The 16,949-nt window shown below is 43.4% G+C and overlaps 1 protein-coding gene across 1 annotated transcript in view; it reads right to left on the reverse strand.

Moving 5' to 3' along the window:
• The window catches only part of CACNA1I (calcium voltage-gated channel subunit alpha1 I), a 646,661-nt gene that overhangs the window by 174,340 nt on the left and 455,372 nt on the right, over window positions 1-16,949 (reverse strand). The window contains exon 23 of the mRNA XM_078650206.1: window positions 7,491-7,642. Coding sequence (XP_078506332.1) covers window positions 7,491-7,642 — 152 coding nt within the window. The remainder of the gene's footprint in view (window positions 1-7,490; window positions 7,643-16,949) is intronic.

Consider the following 16,949-nt stretch of genomic DNA (forward strand, 5'->3'; position numbering starts at 1 on the left):
TATCGAAGTTTTAAATATCGATGTCAGTAATATCGAAGTAAATAATTTCGATGTTACTAATATCGATTTTTAAATAAATTTTGTATATATTATATTGTATTTATTATGTTTATTAATTTATTTTTAATGTAATTTAATTAAATGTTGACTTTTAGTACTGTAGCGGGTTGTGGGTTTATAGGGGAATAGGGTGGGAAGTAATTTAATTATGTTAAATTAATTATTAATTAGTAGGAATTATAAATTAATTAATTGAGAATAATTTTTAATTAATTATAATTAATTGAATAATTGATAAATATGTTATGTAGCGGGTTATGGGTTTATAGGGGAATAGGGTGGGAAGTAATTTCATTATGTTAAATTAATTATTAATTAGTAGGAATGATTAATTAATTAATTGAGAATTATTTGTAATTAATATTAATTAATTGATTAATTGATAAATATGTTCTGTAGCGGGTTATGGGTTTATAGGGGAATAGGGTGGGCAGTAATTTAATTATGTTAAATTAATTATTAATTAGTAGGAATTATTAATTAATTAAATGAGAATTATTTGTAATTAATATTAATTAATTGATTAATTGATAAATATGTTCTGTAGCGGGTTATGGGTGTATAGGGGAATAGGGTGGGAAGTAATTTAATTATGTTAAATTAATTATTAATTAGTAGGAATTATTAATTAATTAATTGAGAATTTTTTTAATTAATATTAATTAATTTATTAATTGATAAATATGTTCTGTAGCGGGTTATGGGTTTATAGGGGAATAGGGTGGGAAGTAATTTAATTATGTAGAATTAATTATTAATTAGTAGGAAGAATACATGAATTATTATTAATTGGTAAATAATTATAATTAATTGGTAATTAATTTTAATTAATTCATTAATTGATAAATGTGTTCTGTTGCGGGTTGTGTGTTTATAGGGGAATATGGTGGGAACTAATTTTAATGTCATTAAGTAATAATGAATTATTTTTTATTAGTATGTTATTTCAACCCCTACGCTATCCAACACTTTCCCTACTGTTGCACTCTCTGGAGTGGGAATAGTAATTTTTACCCCTACGCTATCCAACACTTTCCCTACTGTTGCACTCTCTGGAGTTGGAATAGTAATTGTTACCCCTACGCGATCCAACACTTTCCCTACTGTTGCACTCTTTGGAGTTGGAATAGTAATTGTTACCCCTACGCTATCCAACACTTTCCCTACTGCTGCACTCTCTGGAGTTGGAATAGTAATTGTTACCCCTACGCTATCCAACACTTTCCCTACTGTTGCACTCTCTGGAGTTAGGATTGTAATTTTTAATCCTACGCTATCCAACACTTTCCCTACTGTTGCACTCTCTGGAGTTGGAATAGTAATTGTTACCCCTACGCTATCCAACACTTTCCCTACTGTTGCACTCTCTGGAGTTGGAATAGTAATTGTTACCCCTACGCTATCCAACACTTTCCCTACTGTTGCACTCTCTGGAGTTGGAATAGTAATTGTTACCCCTACGCGATCCAACACTTTCCCTACTGTTGCACTCTCTGGAGTTGGAATAGTATTTGTTACCCCTACGCTATCCAACACTTTCCCTACTGTTGCACTCTCTGGAGTTGGAATAGTAATTGTTACCCCTACGCTATCCAACACTTTCCCTACTGTTGCACTCTCTGGAGTTGGAATAGTAATTTTTAATCCTACGCTATCCAACACTTTCCCTACTGTTGCACTCTCTGGAGTTGGAATAGTAATTGTTACCCCTACGCTATCCAACACTTTCCCTACTGTTGCACTCTCTGGAGTTGGAATAGTAATTGTTACCCCTACGCTATCCAACACTTTCCCTACTGTTGCACTCTCTGGAGTTGGAATAGTAATTGTTACCCCTACGCTATCCAACACTTTCCCTACTGTTGCACTCTCTGGAGTTGGAATAGTAATTGTTACCCCTACGCTATGCAACACTTTCCCTACTGTTGCACTCTCTGGAGTGGGAATAGTAATTTTTACTCATACACTATCTAAAATGTATTTAGCTTTTTTATTAGTATTATGTTGTTATTAATTGTTATTTATGTGATTATTTTATGTATATAAATGTATTAGTAATTTATTATATTTTATTTTTTTATAAGTTATGAAAATAATTAATTTAGAGTTAATTTTATTGAAAAATATATTATGTATTATATATTTATTAATATTAATTTGTATTACATTATGTATTAATTTAAAATAATATATTACATTTTTAAATATGTTTATTACATTTATAAGTATTATTTTGTTAATATTAGATTTTTATTTAATAAAAAAAAAACGATATTTTACAAAAAACGATATTTTTGTCATTCTTTATTTTTTTCCGATATTTTTGTACTTACCTTGTTAGGGATAGGATTCCTATATTTTTGATTTCGATATTTTTGTTCCGATATTTTTGTATATCGATATTTGTGTTATCGATATTTTGTCAGACATTCCCCCCTCAGACCCATATATGTGACTCAAACCTCTGCAGCCCGCCTTCCGCCAGTGTGTAAAAGCCGCCCCTTCCGTGCCTGGGTGGAAGTCAGGGTTATCTACCAGCGGGGTGAGGGGTGACGGGGAAGGTCGTAAGGTCGTGTGCTATCTTGGTGTCATCCCACACCTCCAAAGGGACCCTAGTTATGTGTGAGGCATACAAGTTGGGGGATCTATCGGACTTGCGCAGGAAAGGGATTTCCTGCAGCGGTCGCGTCGGTACTTCCTGATCCTGAAACAGCCAATGTTTCTCGGATTCACATCTGCTCCATTCAACTAGATAACATAATTGCGACGCTTCAAAATACAGGTGGAGGTCAGGAACACCTAGCCCTCCCATTTCTGGGGCAAGCGTTACTAACGCTCGTCGCATTCGCGATTTCTGGCCATTCCAGATAAACTGGGCCAGCTCGGACTGTGTCTGGCGGATCCAGCCAGCTGGTGGTCGGAGAGGGAGGGTGCGGAATAGATATAGGATCTGGGGCAAAACGGTCATTTTTACCGCCGCAATCCTGCCTAACCATGAGAGAGGGTAATGCTTCCATCTACCGACCTCGTGTCGGATTTTCTCACGCAGGGTGGTGTAGTTAGCAGTTATCACGGCAGGGAGTGAAGGGGATAATCGGATCCCTAGATACTGGACTGTGTCAGACACCCATTGTATGGGGAACTGGTTCTGCAAGAAATCCCGAGTGGTTGGGGACAATGAGAGGTTTAGAGCTATTGATTTGTTTGTGTTAATTTTAAATCCGGCCACTCTGGCAAAGGTGTCCAATTCTGCCATGCATGCCGGCAGAGCCGTCTTTGGGTTAGTTACCGAGACCAGCACATCGTCGGCATACAAGCTAATTTTGTGTATATAGCCCCCATATTTGATCCCTTCAACTGCCGATTTCTGTCTGATCTTCTGGGCTAGAGGCTCCATGTAGAGTGGAAAGAGGAGGGCCGATAAAGGGCACCCCTGCCTCGTGCCTCTATCTACAGCAAAGCTAGTGGAGGTGTATCCATTCACTCTGACCGTGGCGGTAGAGAACTTGTAAAAGTTTAAAATAAAGGTGCAAAAATTCTCCCCCATCCCCGCCCTCTCCAGTACTTGTTCTAAATAGGGCCAATGAACACGGTCAAACGCCTTTTCGGCATCCATGGCTAACAGTATGTACTCCCCAGATACCATAGAGGCTTTCTCTATCAAAATAAAAAAAAAATTGGTGTTGTCGGAAGTCTGCCGTCCCGGTATAAAACCCGTCTGATCCGGGTCTATAAGGTCAGGCATGTGGGGAGCCAGTCGGGCAGCAAAAATCCCTGTGTATAACTTAAGATCAATGTTGAGGAGAGAAATCGGGCGATAACCCCCACACTTAGTTCTATCCTTTCCAGGTATGGGAACTACTGCTTTGGAGGCTCCTAAAAGGTCCCCTGGGATCGCTCCCTGCTCAGCAAAGGATTTGAATAGTCGGGTGAGGATTGGGGCAAGTACTGCACAGAACGTTTAGTAGAAAATGGCGGGGAAGCCGTCTGGTCCTGGTGCCTTCGCCAATTTAGGGCGAGAGATAGCAGCAATAACCTCCTCTGTTTGGATGTTCCGCTTTAGCTGTTCAGCTTGGGAGGTCGTCAGGGAGGGCAGGGAGACAGAATCTAAAAAAGCAGTTTCCATCAAAAGATCTCTCGAGCTCCCAGCGTACAGAGCTGCATAAAAATCGCGGAATGCTTCTGCTATCTCCGCGTCCGCAGACACGCAAGATCCGTCTGATTTGACAATATCTTTGACCCCTTGTCGCTGGTGAACCTCCCGTAATCTATTGGCCAGCAAATGTCCACATCTGTCCCCTCCGGTATAATAAGCATGGCGTAGACGTAGGGCCGCGTATTCTGCCCTATCTTGGTCTAGAGCCGTCAGTTGGTGGCGCACCGCCTTAAGTTGTCACCACACTCTCTGGGCCCCCGTCCGTTGGTGCATTTGCTCCAATTCCCTCACACGTTGTGTAAGTTCCTCACGTTTACGCTGGCGCTCTCTATTTTCTGCTGCTGAGAGGGCAATGAATTCCCCCCTGACCACCGCTTTCAGTGCTGCCCATTGAACTGCCAGAGTCGTGTCTGAGTTCATTTTAAATCCGGCCACTCTGGCAAAGGTGTCCAATTCTGCCATGCATGCCGGCAGAGCCGTCTTTGGGTTAGTTAACGAGACCAGAGTACAAGCTAATTTTGTGTATATAGCCCCCATATTTGATCCCTTGCACAGTATGAGAGTGTGTATGCATGAGAAGAATGGTTGGTGAGCTAGTTTAGAATGAATGGACATTATGGATAATGTTTAAGGAACATTTTTTTTAAGCGGTCTACAAGGGGTGTTTTGATCTTGTGTGTATAATAAATGTGTCAAATAATGTATTTCTATTTGTGACAAAAATGGTTTTAAAAAAAACCCCAAAAATTATTTCTGAATGAAATAATGTAATAATAAGAAATTACTTTGAAGAATAATAAAAAGAATGAAAACCATTTACTTGTTGGTAATTTGATATGTGTGCATCATCTATGAAAAATAGAGGTTTGATATCCATGCAACTCCCGCCTTGTGACTTGACATTGGAGAGGGCATGCGCTTTCTGATGCCCCAGACATTCGTCCTATAAGGTGAGTAGCTGTTACTAGATTGGGGTTCCGATTCTACTTTCCTGATGCTTACCCCTTTTTAATTACGCCAGTTGCTTTGGACCTGATGATCCGCTGCACTCCCCTAGCTGGAGCTATTGAACATGAGACATCTCTTGGTAAAGACAGTCCCTATATCCAGCCGGATCTGAGTACACGGTCTGCTCATCGCCAGCTATTGTAGATAAGAAATCCGTTGGTAAGTTGTCGAGCTGGAATAGAAAATATGGTTCGCTGATCATCAGCTTCCCGTTAATCTACCCTTCTCTTTCCTTCTAGTCAGATTTACCTCACATACTGGAATCCGGCATCCGCACAGTCAAGACACTTAGCGGCTGCAAATTCACCACTAACTGCCATGTTGCATCCTTTCAATACACTATAACAACTACTCGTAGGGGAGGGTCAGAGGGAAATTATTTAACGACAAACCAGGTAAATACCCCCAGTGTGAATGCACAAACAACAAGAAACCTGTAAGTCGGAAAGTTCAGAGAAAGATACGCTGACACTGGAAGAATTGCACAGAGAGAGTGATTGAACTAGCTATCAACAAAAGCTGTTAAAGTCCTATCAGACCACCCAAATGGCGGAGCCTCATCATGTAGGACTCCTAGACCTTGGTTTGTGTGCAAGTGCCCAGACGTATTTTGGCATTGCATCACTCGGCCATGGTCTAGTCACCGCAGTTGTACATATGGATGGTGAGACTGATATGTGCAGTGCAAAAAATAAAGTGATGTGTATAAAATGGCTGAACAAGCAAACAAATAAACTTTAATGGCGTTTGCCTGAACGTCAGATTAAAAAATAGTGAAATGACAGTGTGACAAAATCACTGTCTAACTTGCTTGGTAAAGATCAAGAATTAGGGCCAAAATTCTTGATCTTTACCAAGCAAGTTAGACAGTGATTTTGTCACACTGTCATTTCACTATTTTTTAATCTGACGTTCAGGCAAACGCCATTAAAGTTTATTTGTTTGCTTGTTCAGCCATTTTATACACATCACTTTATTTTTTGCACTGCACATATCAGTCTCACCATCCATATGTACAACTGCGGTGACTAGACCATGGCCGAGTGATGCAATGCCAAAATACGTCTGGGCACTTGCACACAAACCAAGGTCTAGGAGTCCTACATGATGAGGCTCCGCCATTTGGGTGGTCTGATAGGACTTTAACAGCTTTTGTTGATAGCTAGTTCAATCACTCTCTCTGTGCAATTCTTCCAGTGTCAGCGTATCTTTCTCTGAACTTTCCGACTTACAGGTTTCTTGTTGTTTGTGCATCCTGTCAATAACCATGGATTTTGCCTGGTTGGACTGCTCTCTATTATAGTTCAGCCAGGTAACTTTAGTAATAACCCCTCACTGACTCCACGCACCTAATAAGCCGGTTCACATATGTGCATGCCCCATGCTTGCTAGAGCTAACTCCTTCACTTCAGTCGTCATTGGCTATATTTCATCCAACCATGTACTTGCATGGTATAAGAGGCCGCCGATCCTTATTCTAGGTGGTTTAGTAATAATATTCATCCTTTTTTCCCCTCTTTTTCTCCACTTCTCGTTTTTTCTTTTGACCCCATTAAATTCTCTCTTTTTACAGGCATTTCTTGTCTAAAGCATACATATGTAAGTACTGATGATGGTCCCCATATTGTAAAGAGGGATCGACACATTGTGGACATAGAGTACCATGATTATTGCAATTGGTCTTTATTTTGTTAAGGATAGCATTGGTACCTTATACTATATGTGCCACTAATTGTTTATTGTTATATATTTTAATAGCTTTTATATAATGTGAACTTTGTAAGTTTCTTTTAAAGATATCTGTGTAATATCTAAATAAAGATTATTATTATTATTATTGTTTATGTGTGCAGTCACCCAGTACATGTCTGAGTTTTGTTGATCTAATTGTTTGTTGCCCTATATGTTTCCCACTTATCCGTTTTTTCCAACATTTATTAAATTCTTGTATTATTTCATTAGATGTTTGTTGCAATAGAAATTATTTTGACTTCTAGGTGGATTGCTGTAAAACATTCTATTGGTAGGGGCCGCGTGTTCCTCTATAAATATCTGTACCCATTGTCCCCTACATACCTTTGTGTTCCCTTGTCTACGAAAACACAGGGCCCTCAGGTGTTGCACAGAGGCAGAGCAGATGTACAGTTGATCAATGTGGGTGTTAAAGTGGCTGATCAGAGGACTCCCTAGGGCTAGCAGAGATGTAGTGTAGCTACAGAGAAATTCCAGGGGCAACACAAAGGTGGCCCAGGGGCCGGTCACTCACCAGCGGCTGGCTGTAGTGCTCCAATGACATGGTGACCACGTTGAGGCAGATGATGATCGTGATGAAGATGTCCAGGTAGTGGCTCGTGCAGACCGTGTGGATGAGAAGGCGGAGAGGGCAGTAGGTGGCATAGTACGGCAAGCGCTGAGCTTCTGCAGGGGCAGAGGGGTAAAGAGAGAGGGGAGGGAAGAGGAAGCAAGGGAAGGGGACAAAGGTAGGATAAACAAGTAGAGGAGAGAAAGAGATGGAAACAATGAAGCAATGGGAAGAAGGGAGAGAAAGGAGGGGCAAGGAAGAGAGTTGAATAAACAGAGGAAGGCAAAAGGAGAAGGAGAGTAAACAGAAGAGAGGTAGAGTAGAGCAAGCATAGAAGGGGAAACAGGGTAGCAAGAGAAGGAAAAAGACGGAAGTAGGAGAGCAACCAGAAGTGATGGAGGGAAGGGAACGTGGAGAGAGAGAGGAAAGAAAAGGATGAAGAAGAGAAGGATGCAAGTTAGGGGAAGCAAATGGGGATGGGGTGGGACGAACCATGAAGTTGAGCGGAAGGGGGAGCAGTAAGGGTTGCGGTAAAGGGGAGCATGGAAACATGAGAACCAGAGTGGGTGGGAAAAGAGGGAGCAAAGAAAGTGAAGGTATTATGATGAAAGGAGAGGGAGTGAGTAGAAGAGGGGTAGGCAGGGAAGTAGAGGAAAGTGGGGGGGGAATAGGTGTAACCAATGGAGAATAGGAAGACAAAGGGTAGGGTAAAGAGGAGTGTGACATGGGTGAGAAAATAGGGTTAGGGAGAATAGGCGAAGAGACAAAGGGGGGAACGGGTAGAGAGGAAAGACACGGATTGGAGACAAGAGTAGTAAGAGAGAAAAGGAGAAGAACACAGAGGATGGGGAAAATGAGATTATATGAATGAGAAAAACAGAAAAATATTGTGGGTGACAGGAAGTGGATAGGGAGATGGATAGGGGAGAGCGGAGTGAGTGGAGTAGAGAAGAGGCATGTGAAAGAACAGCGTAATAGTGGGAGAGATACAATACAGGATAATGTGCAGACGAGTGAGAAAGAAAAGAGGTAAAGAAAGAGATGAGCAGCAGATGGAAGAATGAATGAGGGTCATGGGTGATAAGAGATGGAGAAAGATAGATGTGAGAAAGAGGATACAGGTGGGAGAAGAGGTGGTGATGGAGTGGCATGGGTGAGGATTAAGGTAAGAGATGGATGAATAAATAGGGAGTGGAAATGGAGAGAGACAGCATAGTGAAAAATAGGAGAGAGTGAGGTAGTACCAGTAGTTAGAGATGATGGTAGGGGACAAGGCGAGAGCATACGTTGGACAAAGAAGGGTCAGCAGGGTTAGAGGCGAAGAGAAAAAGGGAAAGGGAAAACAGACCAAGATTTAAAGAGGGTCATACAAGAGTCAATAGCAAGGAGAGAAAACAATAGGGAAATATAAAGAGAGACAGAGAAGCAGAGAAACAGGCGAGAGGGACAAAGAAGGAGTCATGACAGGAGAGAGAGCGAGAGAGATGGGCGTACAGGGTACAAATAGAGGGAAAGGGGAGCCAAGGCAGAAAGGGATGGGGAGGGAGAGAATGCCCAATGTTAGTAGTTGTCTTAGTATGAAATGAAAGCGGCACATCTTGCATTAAACCATTGAGAATTATCTTTACTTCCTGACAAGAGGGGATTGAGGATGAGGGAGAAGGCTGCAGCTGGCAATAGACCTGCATGGAATGGAGCAGAAATGAGCAGGTAGGGGTGGAAGCTGTCTGTGCCTTCATGGGAATGAGATCCCTTGGCTCCAGGTGTGTGGGCTACCCTCCAGGTGATTGCCATGCGCTAGGCGCCAATGAGAAAAAGACAACACTGGGCCCAGTGGGACAGAGGCAAGAATGTCCAAGAGAACTCATTGGCCAGGGGTGAGAAGGCAAAAAATAAAACCTTGTGGGGCATGTCTCCTGCAGAAGATGCAGGAAATGTACAAAGACATGGCTTCCCCGTTAGAGGTTATTCCATTCTAGCAGTTTTGGTATGGCAGACTTTAGAGATGTAGGACTCCAGCAGGATTACGCCCAGAATGAGGAATGCACACATAGTCACATCTTCTATTAGTTAAGATGCAGGTTTTGATTTTCTCTGCTCAGCCTTCCTCTCCATTCCCAGCAGTATCTGAGCAAATGATGGCCGTCTCCAAGGATGGTGAGAAATGTCAATGTCTGAATGAGTGACAAAGCCCGATACTTCACCAGTTGTCTGGACCCCTGGTGCACACAATAGTGACAGGGAATGGAGGGAAGAATTGGAATGGAGACCTTCTTTAATGGCATTGAATTCTGAAGTATTTTCCCTCCTTTCACCCACAGAAAGTGATTTATGAGACTGAGTTTTCCAGAAGACTCCCACATCCTGTGCAAACAATGTCTCCACACTGTGAGAACTCGGGTGGACCTCCACATGTAGGGCATTATTGAGAGTTTGGAGGATGGTATATTCCCTCAAAGCATGATGGCTATCCTGTCTGCCATCTTACAAGAAGTGTAAGCTATAATGCACTTGCAATACATCACATAGTACTAGCCTGTGCAGGTAAGAGCGGTGGGGCCGGGGAGGGGGGATTTCGACAGACGCCGAGAGAAAATGAATTATTTATTTAATTTTCCCTCATGGTCGTCTGTCGAATCCCCCCCAACCCGGCCCAACCGCCTCACCGGTCTTACCTGCACGGGTCGTGGCTGCATAGTACATCTGCCAGGTTTGTGACGGAGTATCCCATCTGCCAAATTTTAAACAAGACCTTATGTTCTGTAAGATACTTTCAACAACCTGTCCAGCACACAAGCATTCTGCTGGTCACTCCTGGGTGTTTTTTATGTATTGTGGTATTCGCTTCCAGAACACATCAGACTCTCTCCAAGGCTCTGCTCTCGCGAACAATAACTTGCTAGACTGCTAGAAATGTGTCCTGCTTGATGTCAAGTGCGTTTTCCTATTTCTTTTCTCTCCCTCTCCTCTACTGTGCTTCATTTATGTACATTTTTCTATTCGATTTGCTGTGCTCCAATGTCTCTCGTACAGGTGGCACTTAACAAATATTATTTAGTGCAATTAATCAGTCAACTAATCAATGCATAAATTCATGTTTGTCAGCAGCCACTGGACTTTTCTGTCAACTTTGCATGCAGACAAATCAAGCCTCTCTTTATGAAACTCTGCAATCAAGGTGATTCAGTGTGTTTGTAGCTGGATAGACCAACAGTGTAATATTCAGTGCTTTGTTTTCTATGATTCACCTAATGAGCTTTGGAAATGGCTCAGTTCCTGAGAAATGTTCAATTCGTTTGGTTTTTTCAACCCTTGCAAGGAGGGTGTGAGATTGTGCTGGGATTTTAAAATTCCTAACTGCTTCTTCTTGATCAGGGTTCAAGGTGGAAATGGCTCCTTGGATATCCCTTTAACAAGGGGAGTGGGCTAGACATGGGGGTGTCTTTTTACTTCTAATAGGCAGAACGTAAAACCAGTTCTAACAGTGGATGGGAGTTTGAAAGTCTAATGGGCTGGATATTCGAGGTCAGAGCAGCAGCAACAAGACTACTTCCATATACAGTTGGGTACAAGTAGTGTTCAGCCAGTAAAACAGATGTTTTTTTTAAAACATATATGTATAGGCAACACTGGAGAACTCCTTTAATAACGCATGGCTCTTACTCTACATCCATAGAACCTGTGATTGAAACAGATCAAAAACTAGATAGGGTTCTGATCTTTTTCCACAGCCATGCCTAATGACATCTCAGCATGAACCCCTTGATGATTCCAACATCAGCCTAAGGGCCTGATTACGAGTACGGTGGTCCATAGAATTGCTATACTCGCTGTGGCCGTCTGACCACCACCACACTGCGGCACCTTGCGACACATTCTGAGTGTGGCGGTCGGACTGCAACCTCCGCCAAGATCCAGGATCCTGTGGCCTGGCGGTCTGAGGCAGGAATATGCTGGCATGCTGCAGAGTATATTCCGAGCTGCCAAACCACCACCCTTTCCATGGTGGTGAATCTGCCATGAAAACGGTGGCAGCGAGGTAACTAAGAGGGCTCTAATAGGGCCTCTGCAGACAGGGGTGCATGTGGGAGGGAACATGTAGTTCCCCCTGGATTTACATCCCCAGTTCCTGCACGGTGTGGCATTTATGCCACACCGTGCTGGAAGGTGCAGTCGGCGGTCTGACGGCAGTGGTCTGCATGTTAGGCTCTTCTATGAGCCTGTCAGACTGGCGCAGTACCGCCAGCCAGACCAGGATTTGACTCCTAATCTGGCAGGGCAGCAACACAGCTTTGGCGGCCCTACAGCACACGGAGTGTTGCATCGTCCTCTGTATGGCCTCCTAAGTCATAATCAGGCCCTGAGTGCATTGAGGACATCTTCTTAGAGGATCAACAGATAGACACTCAAACAGAATGACCTCTCTGCAGCTCCCTCCAGCAGAGCGATGAGTCTATCAGCCCTTGGGAATGATTGCCTAGGGACCATGATGACAGTCCACTTGTGGGCGTGCCAAAGAATATGACTCATACTGAGGTAGCCTAAACTGTGTGTATCATAGTCTATGAAACTTGTGGGAATATACGACCCTTAAAATGTAACAATTGTCTAAGGCCTGGCCTCTCAAGATTTTGCATGCTATGGAACAAGGTTTACAGCACAGACTGGTCTCTCCTGACTAATGGAGCATGAGAAACTGTCCCTGCAAGATGCATATATATATATATATATATATATATATATATATATATATATATATATATATATATATTGCCAACGCCAAGTCCCACGATCCTCGGGACTCGTTTTCAAGTAAAGAGCACTCAAAGTCAATACAGCGTGGTTTCGCCAAGTTGTTTAATGACAGAAACTTCTTGCAGTTAATTTAGTCAAGGTTACAAACGCGTTTCGGCGTTGCCGCCTTCGTCAGTGTATATATATATATATATATATATATCCAACAAAGCAGGTAAGCCCCAAAAACGAAGTAAAGCCACAAGAAGTTTAATCGGCACTGAAAATTTGCATCCATTTCACAGCTTGCCAGCAGAAAACACACAACTGCAGTCTTCAAAGGTTAATGTCAGCCTGACGCGTTTCAGGATTTTTTCAATCCTTTCATCAGAGGCAAAGTTCAAAGGAGATTACTGGACAGTTTTTCAAAGCTCACATTAGTAGATATTTCAAACACCTGCCTCAGTGATCGTGCCATTTCGCAAGGCCTTCTGGTCATTGCAGTGCGCCAAAAATCTTCGCCTCGTGGGGCTGCCTCTAATGCCTTCAAATTAGAACTCAAATAAAGTTCCAAGTGGAGAGAAGTACCACACAAGGTGCTGCCTGCCTTGCTTTGCAGTAGTGAAATTCATGCCTCAAACAGCACCATCCTGCATTGGCACTGCCCTCTTCATTCCGTGGCTGCAAGCAGAAATAATAATCCTGCACGGACCCGCTTCCAGGCGGTGGGCTTTTACTTCACAGCTGGGCAACAGCCGTTAGTACATCCAACAAAGCAGGTAAGCCCCAAAGACGAGTCAAATGCAAATGCTTGATGAAAGGGTTTCAATGGTTTTGCATTTGACTCGTGAGGGACATCTAGTAACGACTAGTAGAACTGCAGCTTCATGTAAGAATAATTTCAATGCTTTGACTAGGTGAACTGCAGCTCTTGGTAAAATTATTTTGATATTGGATTCTATAATATTCACTGCCCACTGCTAATCTCATCCCATAATGCTTTGCAGGGCCTTTGGTTGGGATTGTTTTTTTGCCAATAACTGTGCTTGGGGTGGTCCTAAGAGCATGGGACCACAACTGAAGTTCAACAAAATTTGCTTTTTGTTTATACTCTTTGTGTTCAAGGCATCTGCTTGGTCCTCCCTCTAGGTTAGGGGGGACCCCAAAATCGTCAGCTCTCTCATTGCCTAATGTTTTCTTGTAAAAGTTCACTTATGTGATATGCTTTTAAGCATGTAAAATTGCTTTTTCAAAGCATCTGAGGATGTTGTTGTAGCGTAGTATTATGCCTAGGGTTAGTTATTACTGAGTCAGATTCAAGTTCTCTAACTTGGGAAGCAATGACAGGAGTTTTAGTGATCTGACCTTCAGAGGCAAAGGAGCTCGCCACAGCCAGGCACCTTGGATGGTTAGTGAAAGGGTTGCAGGTAGAGACAGGTAGGGATGCCACCTAAATGGAATGAGCACGAGGTGTGTCAGGCAGCAACTAGGACAGCATAGACTACAGGGTACCCAGAGCAGGGGGTGGGCCACACAACCCAAAACACGGGAAACGTGGCTACTACAACAAAGAGTTTCAAGGGTCACCCACCTCCCTCACCAAAATGGGGCATGTTATCCTTTTCTTACACAGTGGGAAATGTAGTCATGCTCCTCTGCCTCAGTGGGTAGACAGTGTATCTATAGTCTCCACTAGGATGGGGCTCCAATAATAGCTCTTCCTGGGATATGTCTGCTCCCCCACCCTCCCATAGCCCCACTCTGAAAAAGATTACTTTAGGACTAGGTTTGAGGGACAATACAGGGCTCCCGACACTGGGGGCTGAGGTAATACAGGGCTTCCGACACTGGGGGAAGAGACAATACAGTGCTCCCGACACTGGGGACGGAGGCAATACAGGGCTCTCGACACTGGGGGCGGAGGCACTACAGGGCTCTCGACACTGGGGGCGGAGGCAATACAGGGCTCCCGACATTGGGGGAAGAGGCAATACAGTGCTCCCGATACTGGGGACAGAGGCAATACAGGGTTCCCGACACTGAGGGCTGGAGTACTACAGGGATCCCGACACTGGGGGAAGAGGCAATAAGGTGCTCCCGACACTGGGGGCGGAGGCAATACAGGGCTCCCGACACTGGGACGGGGGCACAGGGTGGACTTGCTGAAAGGACAGGTCCCAGCAGAGCAGGAAGGGATACACACATAGGGAAGAGGAGGAAATATAAACATCTAATAGCTGGCATCAAACATCCACAGCTTCAAACAGACAGAAGAAACAAAAGGTTATAAAATAGCACAGGGCAGCACCAGCCCACCCTATCAGTCTTTCTTGATTCAGAATCTTTGTGCACAGATATTATGAGGGTTTCTATCCTTCACTTCCACCCCACTCCCCCCATCCTGAAGCAGGATCCTCTGCTTCCCATCACACTTCCCCTTCCCGGTACGAGGGCACTTTCCATCCCTTCCCACTTTCCATTTGTAGTGAGCACACGCTTTCTTCCTATCCGCCACCCATTGGGGTTCATACCAGCCCACTCTCCTCTGAGCGGGCCATTTCCTTCTCAGCCCATGCCCCCCACTCCCATCCAAGGCCTTACACATGCTATCACGGCTACCCTGTCCATCTGTGGAGGCCCTGGCCTTCCTTGCCCACCCAAGTTATCAAATAGCCTGCCAGCGCCCTATCCTTTCCGCGCCTTTTCTCTTTATCCACTTGTGAGCCGGCTAAGGCTCTGTCCTTTCGCTTCCCGGATGAGGGCCCTCTTATTCCATCCACTCTCGCCCATTCTATGAGTGGGCCTTCGCCTCACCTACCTGGTTGGGCTTCTCACCTTCCCATTCTTTTGCCCCATAACTGCCAACAATATACATTTAGGGAGTTATAATCTGTATAAAATTCATGTTATTTTAGCTTTCGCCTGCTTTAAACTTCCTCTGCTGTAATGACAATTAATGGCGAAATTAAGTTCTCTATTTTTTTCTAAAAATCTCCCTTCGGGGCGTTCCTCAAATTTAGCATGTGGCTCCCCCTCCCCTGAAATGGTTAATTTTACAGCCCCTTGATACCCTCCTGTGCTAGGAGGGTATTTTGCACGTTTTCCCTCCTTCCTCTAAGCCTCTAAGCGTCTCACGCTTATCCAGCTTTTGGAGTGGACATGCGCTCCTTATAGCCACAGAGTAGTCACAGAGCCATCAGTGTCAAACTGGAGCCTGCTCTTGGATTTCAAAATCCCACCTAAGTGGATTATGGGACTGGTGAACACTCTTTAATTCTAAAACTGAGGACCAGAAATGCACCTTGATGTGCTGTGAAGCTCCAAGATGGACTTAAGTGTCACTTTTCAGGCTGAGTCCTTTGAGGGAATCTCGATACCACCGCCGGACTTTGATCCCTGTGCCAGAGTTTGAGGCGATTCTTGTCTTTAAATATTTTGCCATGTGGCAGTGGCTAGGAACTTCAAGTCGATATAAAATACAGAGCCTGCAGCAAACAGTTTGTCCCTTTGAAGAGACAACAAGCAGAGTCCAGTCACAAAACAGCATTGCTTGAGGTCATGTTGACAGCACGCAGACCCCAGAGTCGCAGTCAAGTCCTCTCATAGTATGGCATTGCCCATATTACACTGGCAATAAGCCAGCAAGGACACCTTGTGAACAGCCAGAATAAGGCAGTAGCTAAATCCAAAGAGTGGCCCATGGAGAAAATGGTGCCACTGGAAACAGGCCAAGTTGTACCATTCTATTCTAGTCTGTTTTCTATTTCTATGTACTGTAGTTGACAGGGCCCTTCTAGGTCGAAGCCAAAAGAAGATTAATCCATGGAGTCAAGAGCGCTATAGGAACTTTCCAAGACCATTTCTATTATGGATAAAGCCAAACGGTGCTAGTCATTTTCGTTAAGCTTATTTCACAAACGGCCATTCTAACATGGCTACTACCACGTATTCTGACCAAAGACAGTCATAGTATTTTTTCCCATTTTGATATACTTTCTATTTCTGTTGATTGGGTGTGACTGCACTGTGGTGGGCTGAGGCCAAAGATTAATGGCCCACAAAGTAACTAGAGTTAGGCTGTTTTCTATTTTTTGACATTTCCTTTATGGAGACCACCATGTTTATCTAGGGTAAAAAAAAAGATGTCTGCTATTACAGTCTGTTTCTAAAGACCATTCAAGATGGCTGCCGCAGTCTCAAAAGTGAGCTGCATCTCGCATTCTTGTTTGCTTTTGCTTTTGTGTGAGCACTGTGCTTCGATTAATCCGATTTAAAAAGGTATAGAATAATTTCAAGAGGAACAATGTGCCACCAGCAAATTTAAGGAAACTGCCTAGGCTGCAGAATGAAAGCGGTGTTTTAAGGGCCTCTATCTAGAACTCCCTGGAGCCTACATTTGTAGTATTTGATTTGCTTTTCGGTCTCTATAACATCCAAAGGAGTTTGGCAGAGCCACTGCCCACATCATTATCACTTCTCGCCAAGAACAGAGTCATTTGACAAGATGTATTCAAGCGTGATTTTTAATTCAATTAACAATTTTAAAATGGCTGCCATTTTGTAAACTTTTTGCCAGAGATGAAGTCCTAGGGCACATGCCACTTTTTTCTGGTGTATATCTCTATAAACCATTATAAAAAGACGACCTCCTTAGTTCTCCCCATTCACTTTCTATCAATGATGGCTACA

The sequence above is a fragment of the Lissotriton helveticus genome, chromosome 1_1 (genome assembly GCF_964261635.1).
Source record: "Lissotriton helveticus chromosome 1_1, aLisHel1.1, whole genome shotgun sequence".
Lineage (NCBI taxonomy): Eukaryota > Metazoa > Chordata > Amphibia > Caudata > Salamandridae > Lissotriton > Lissotriton helveticus.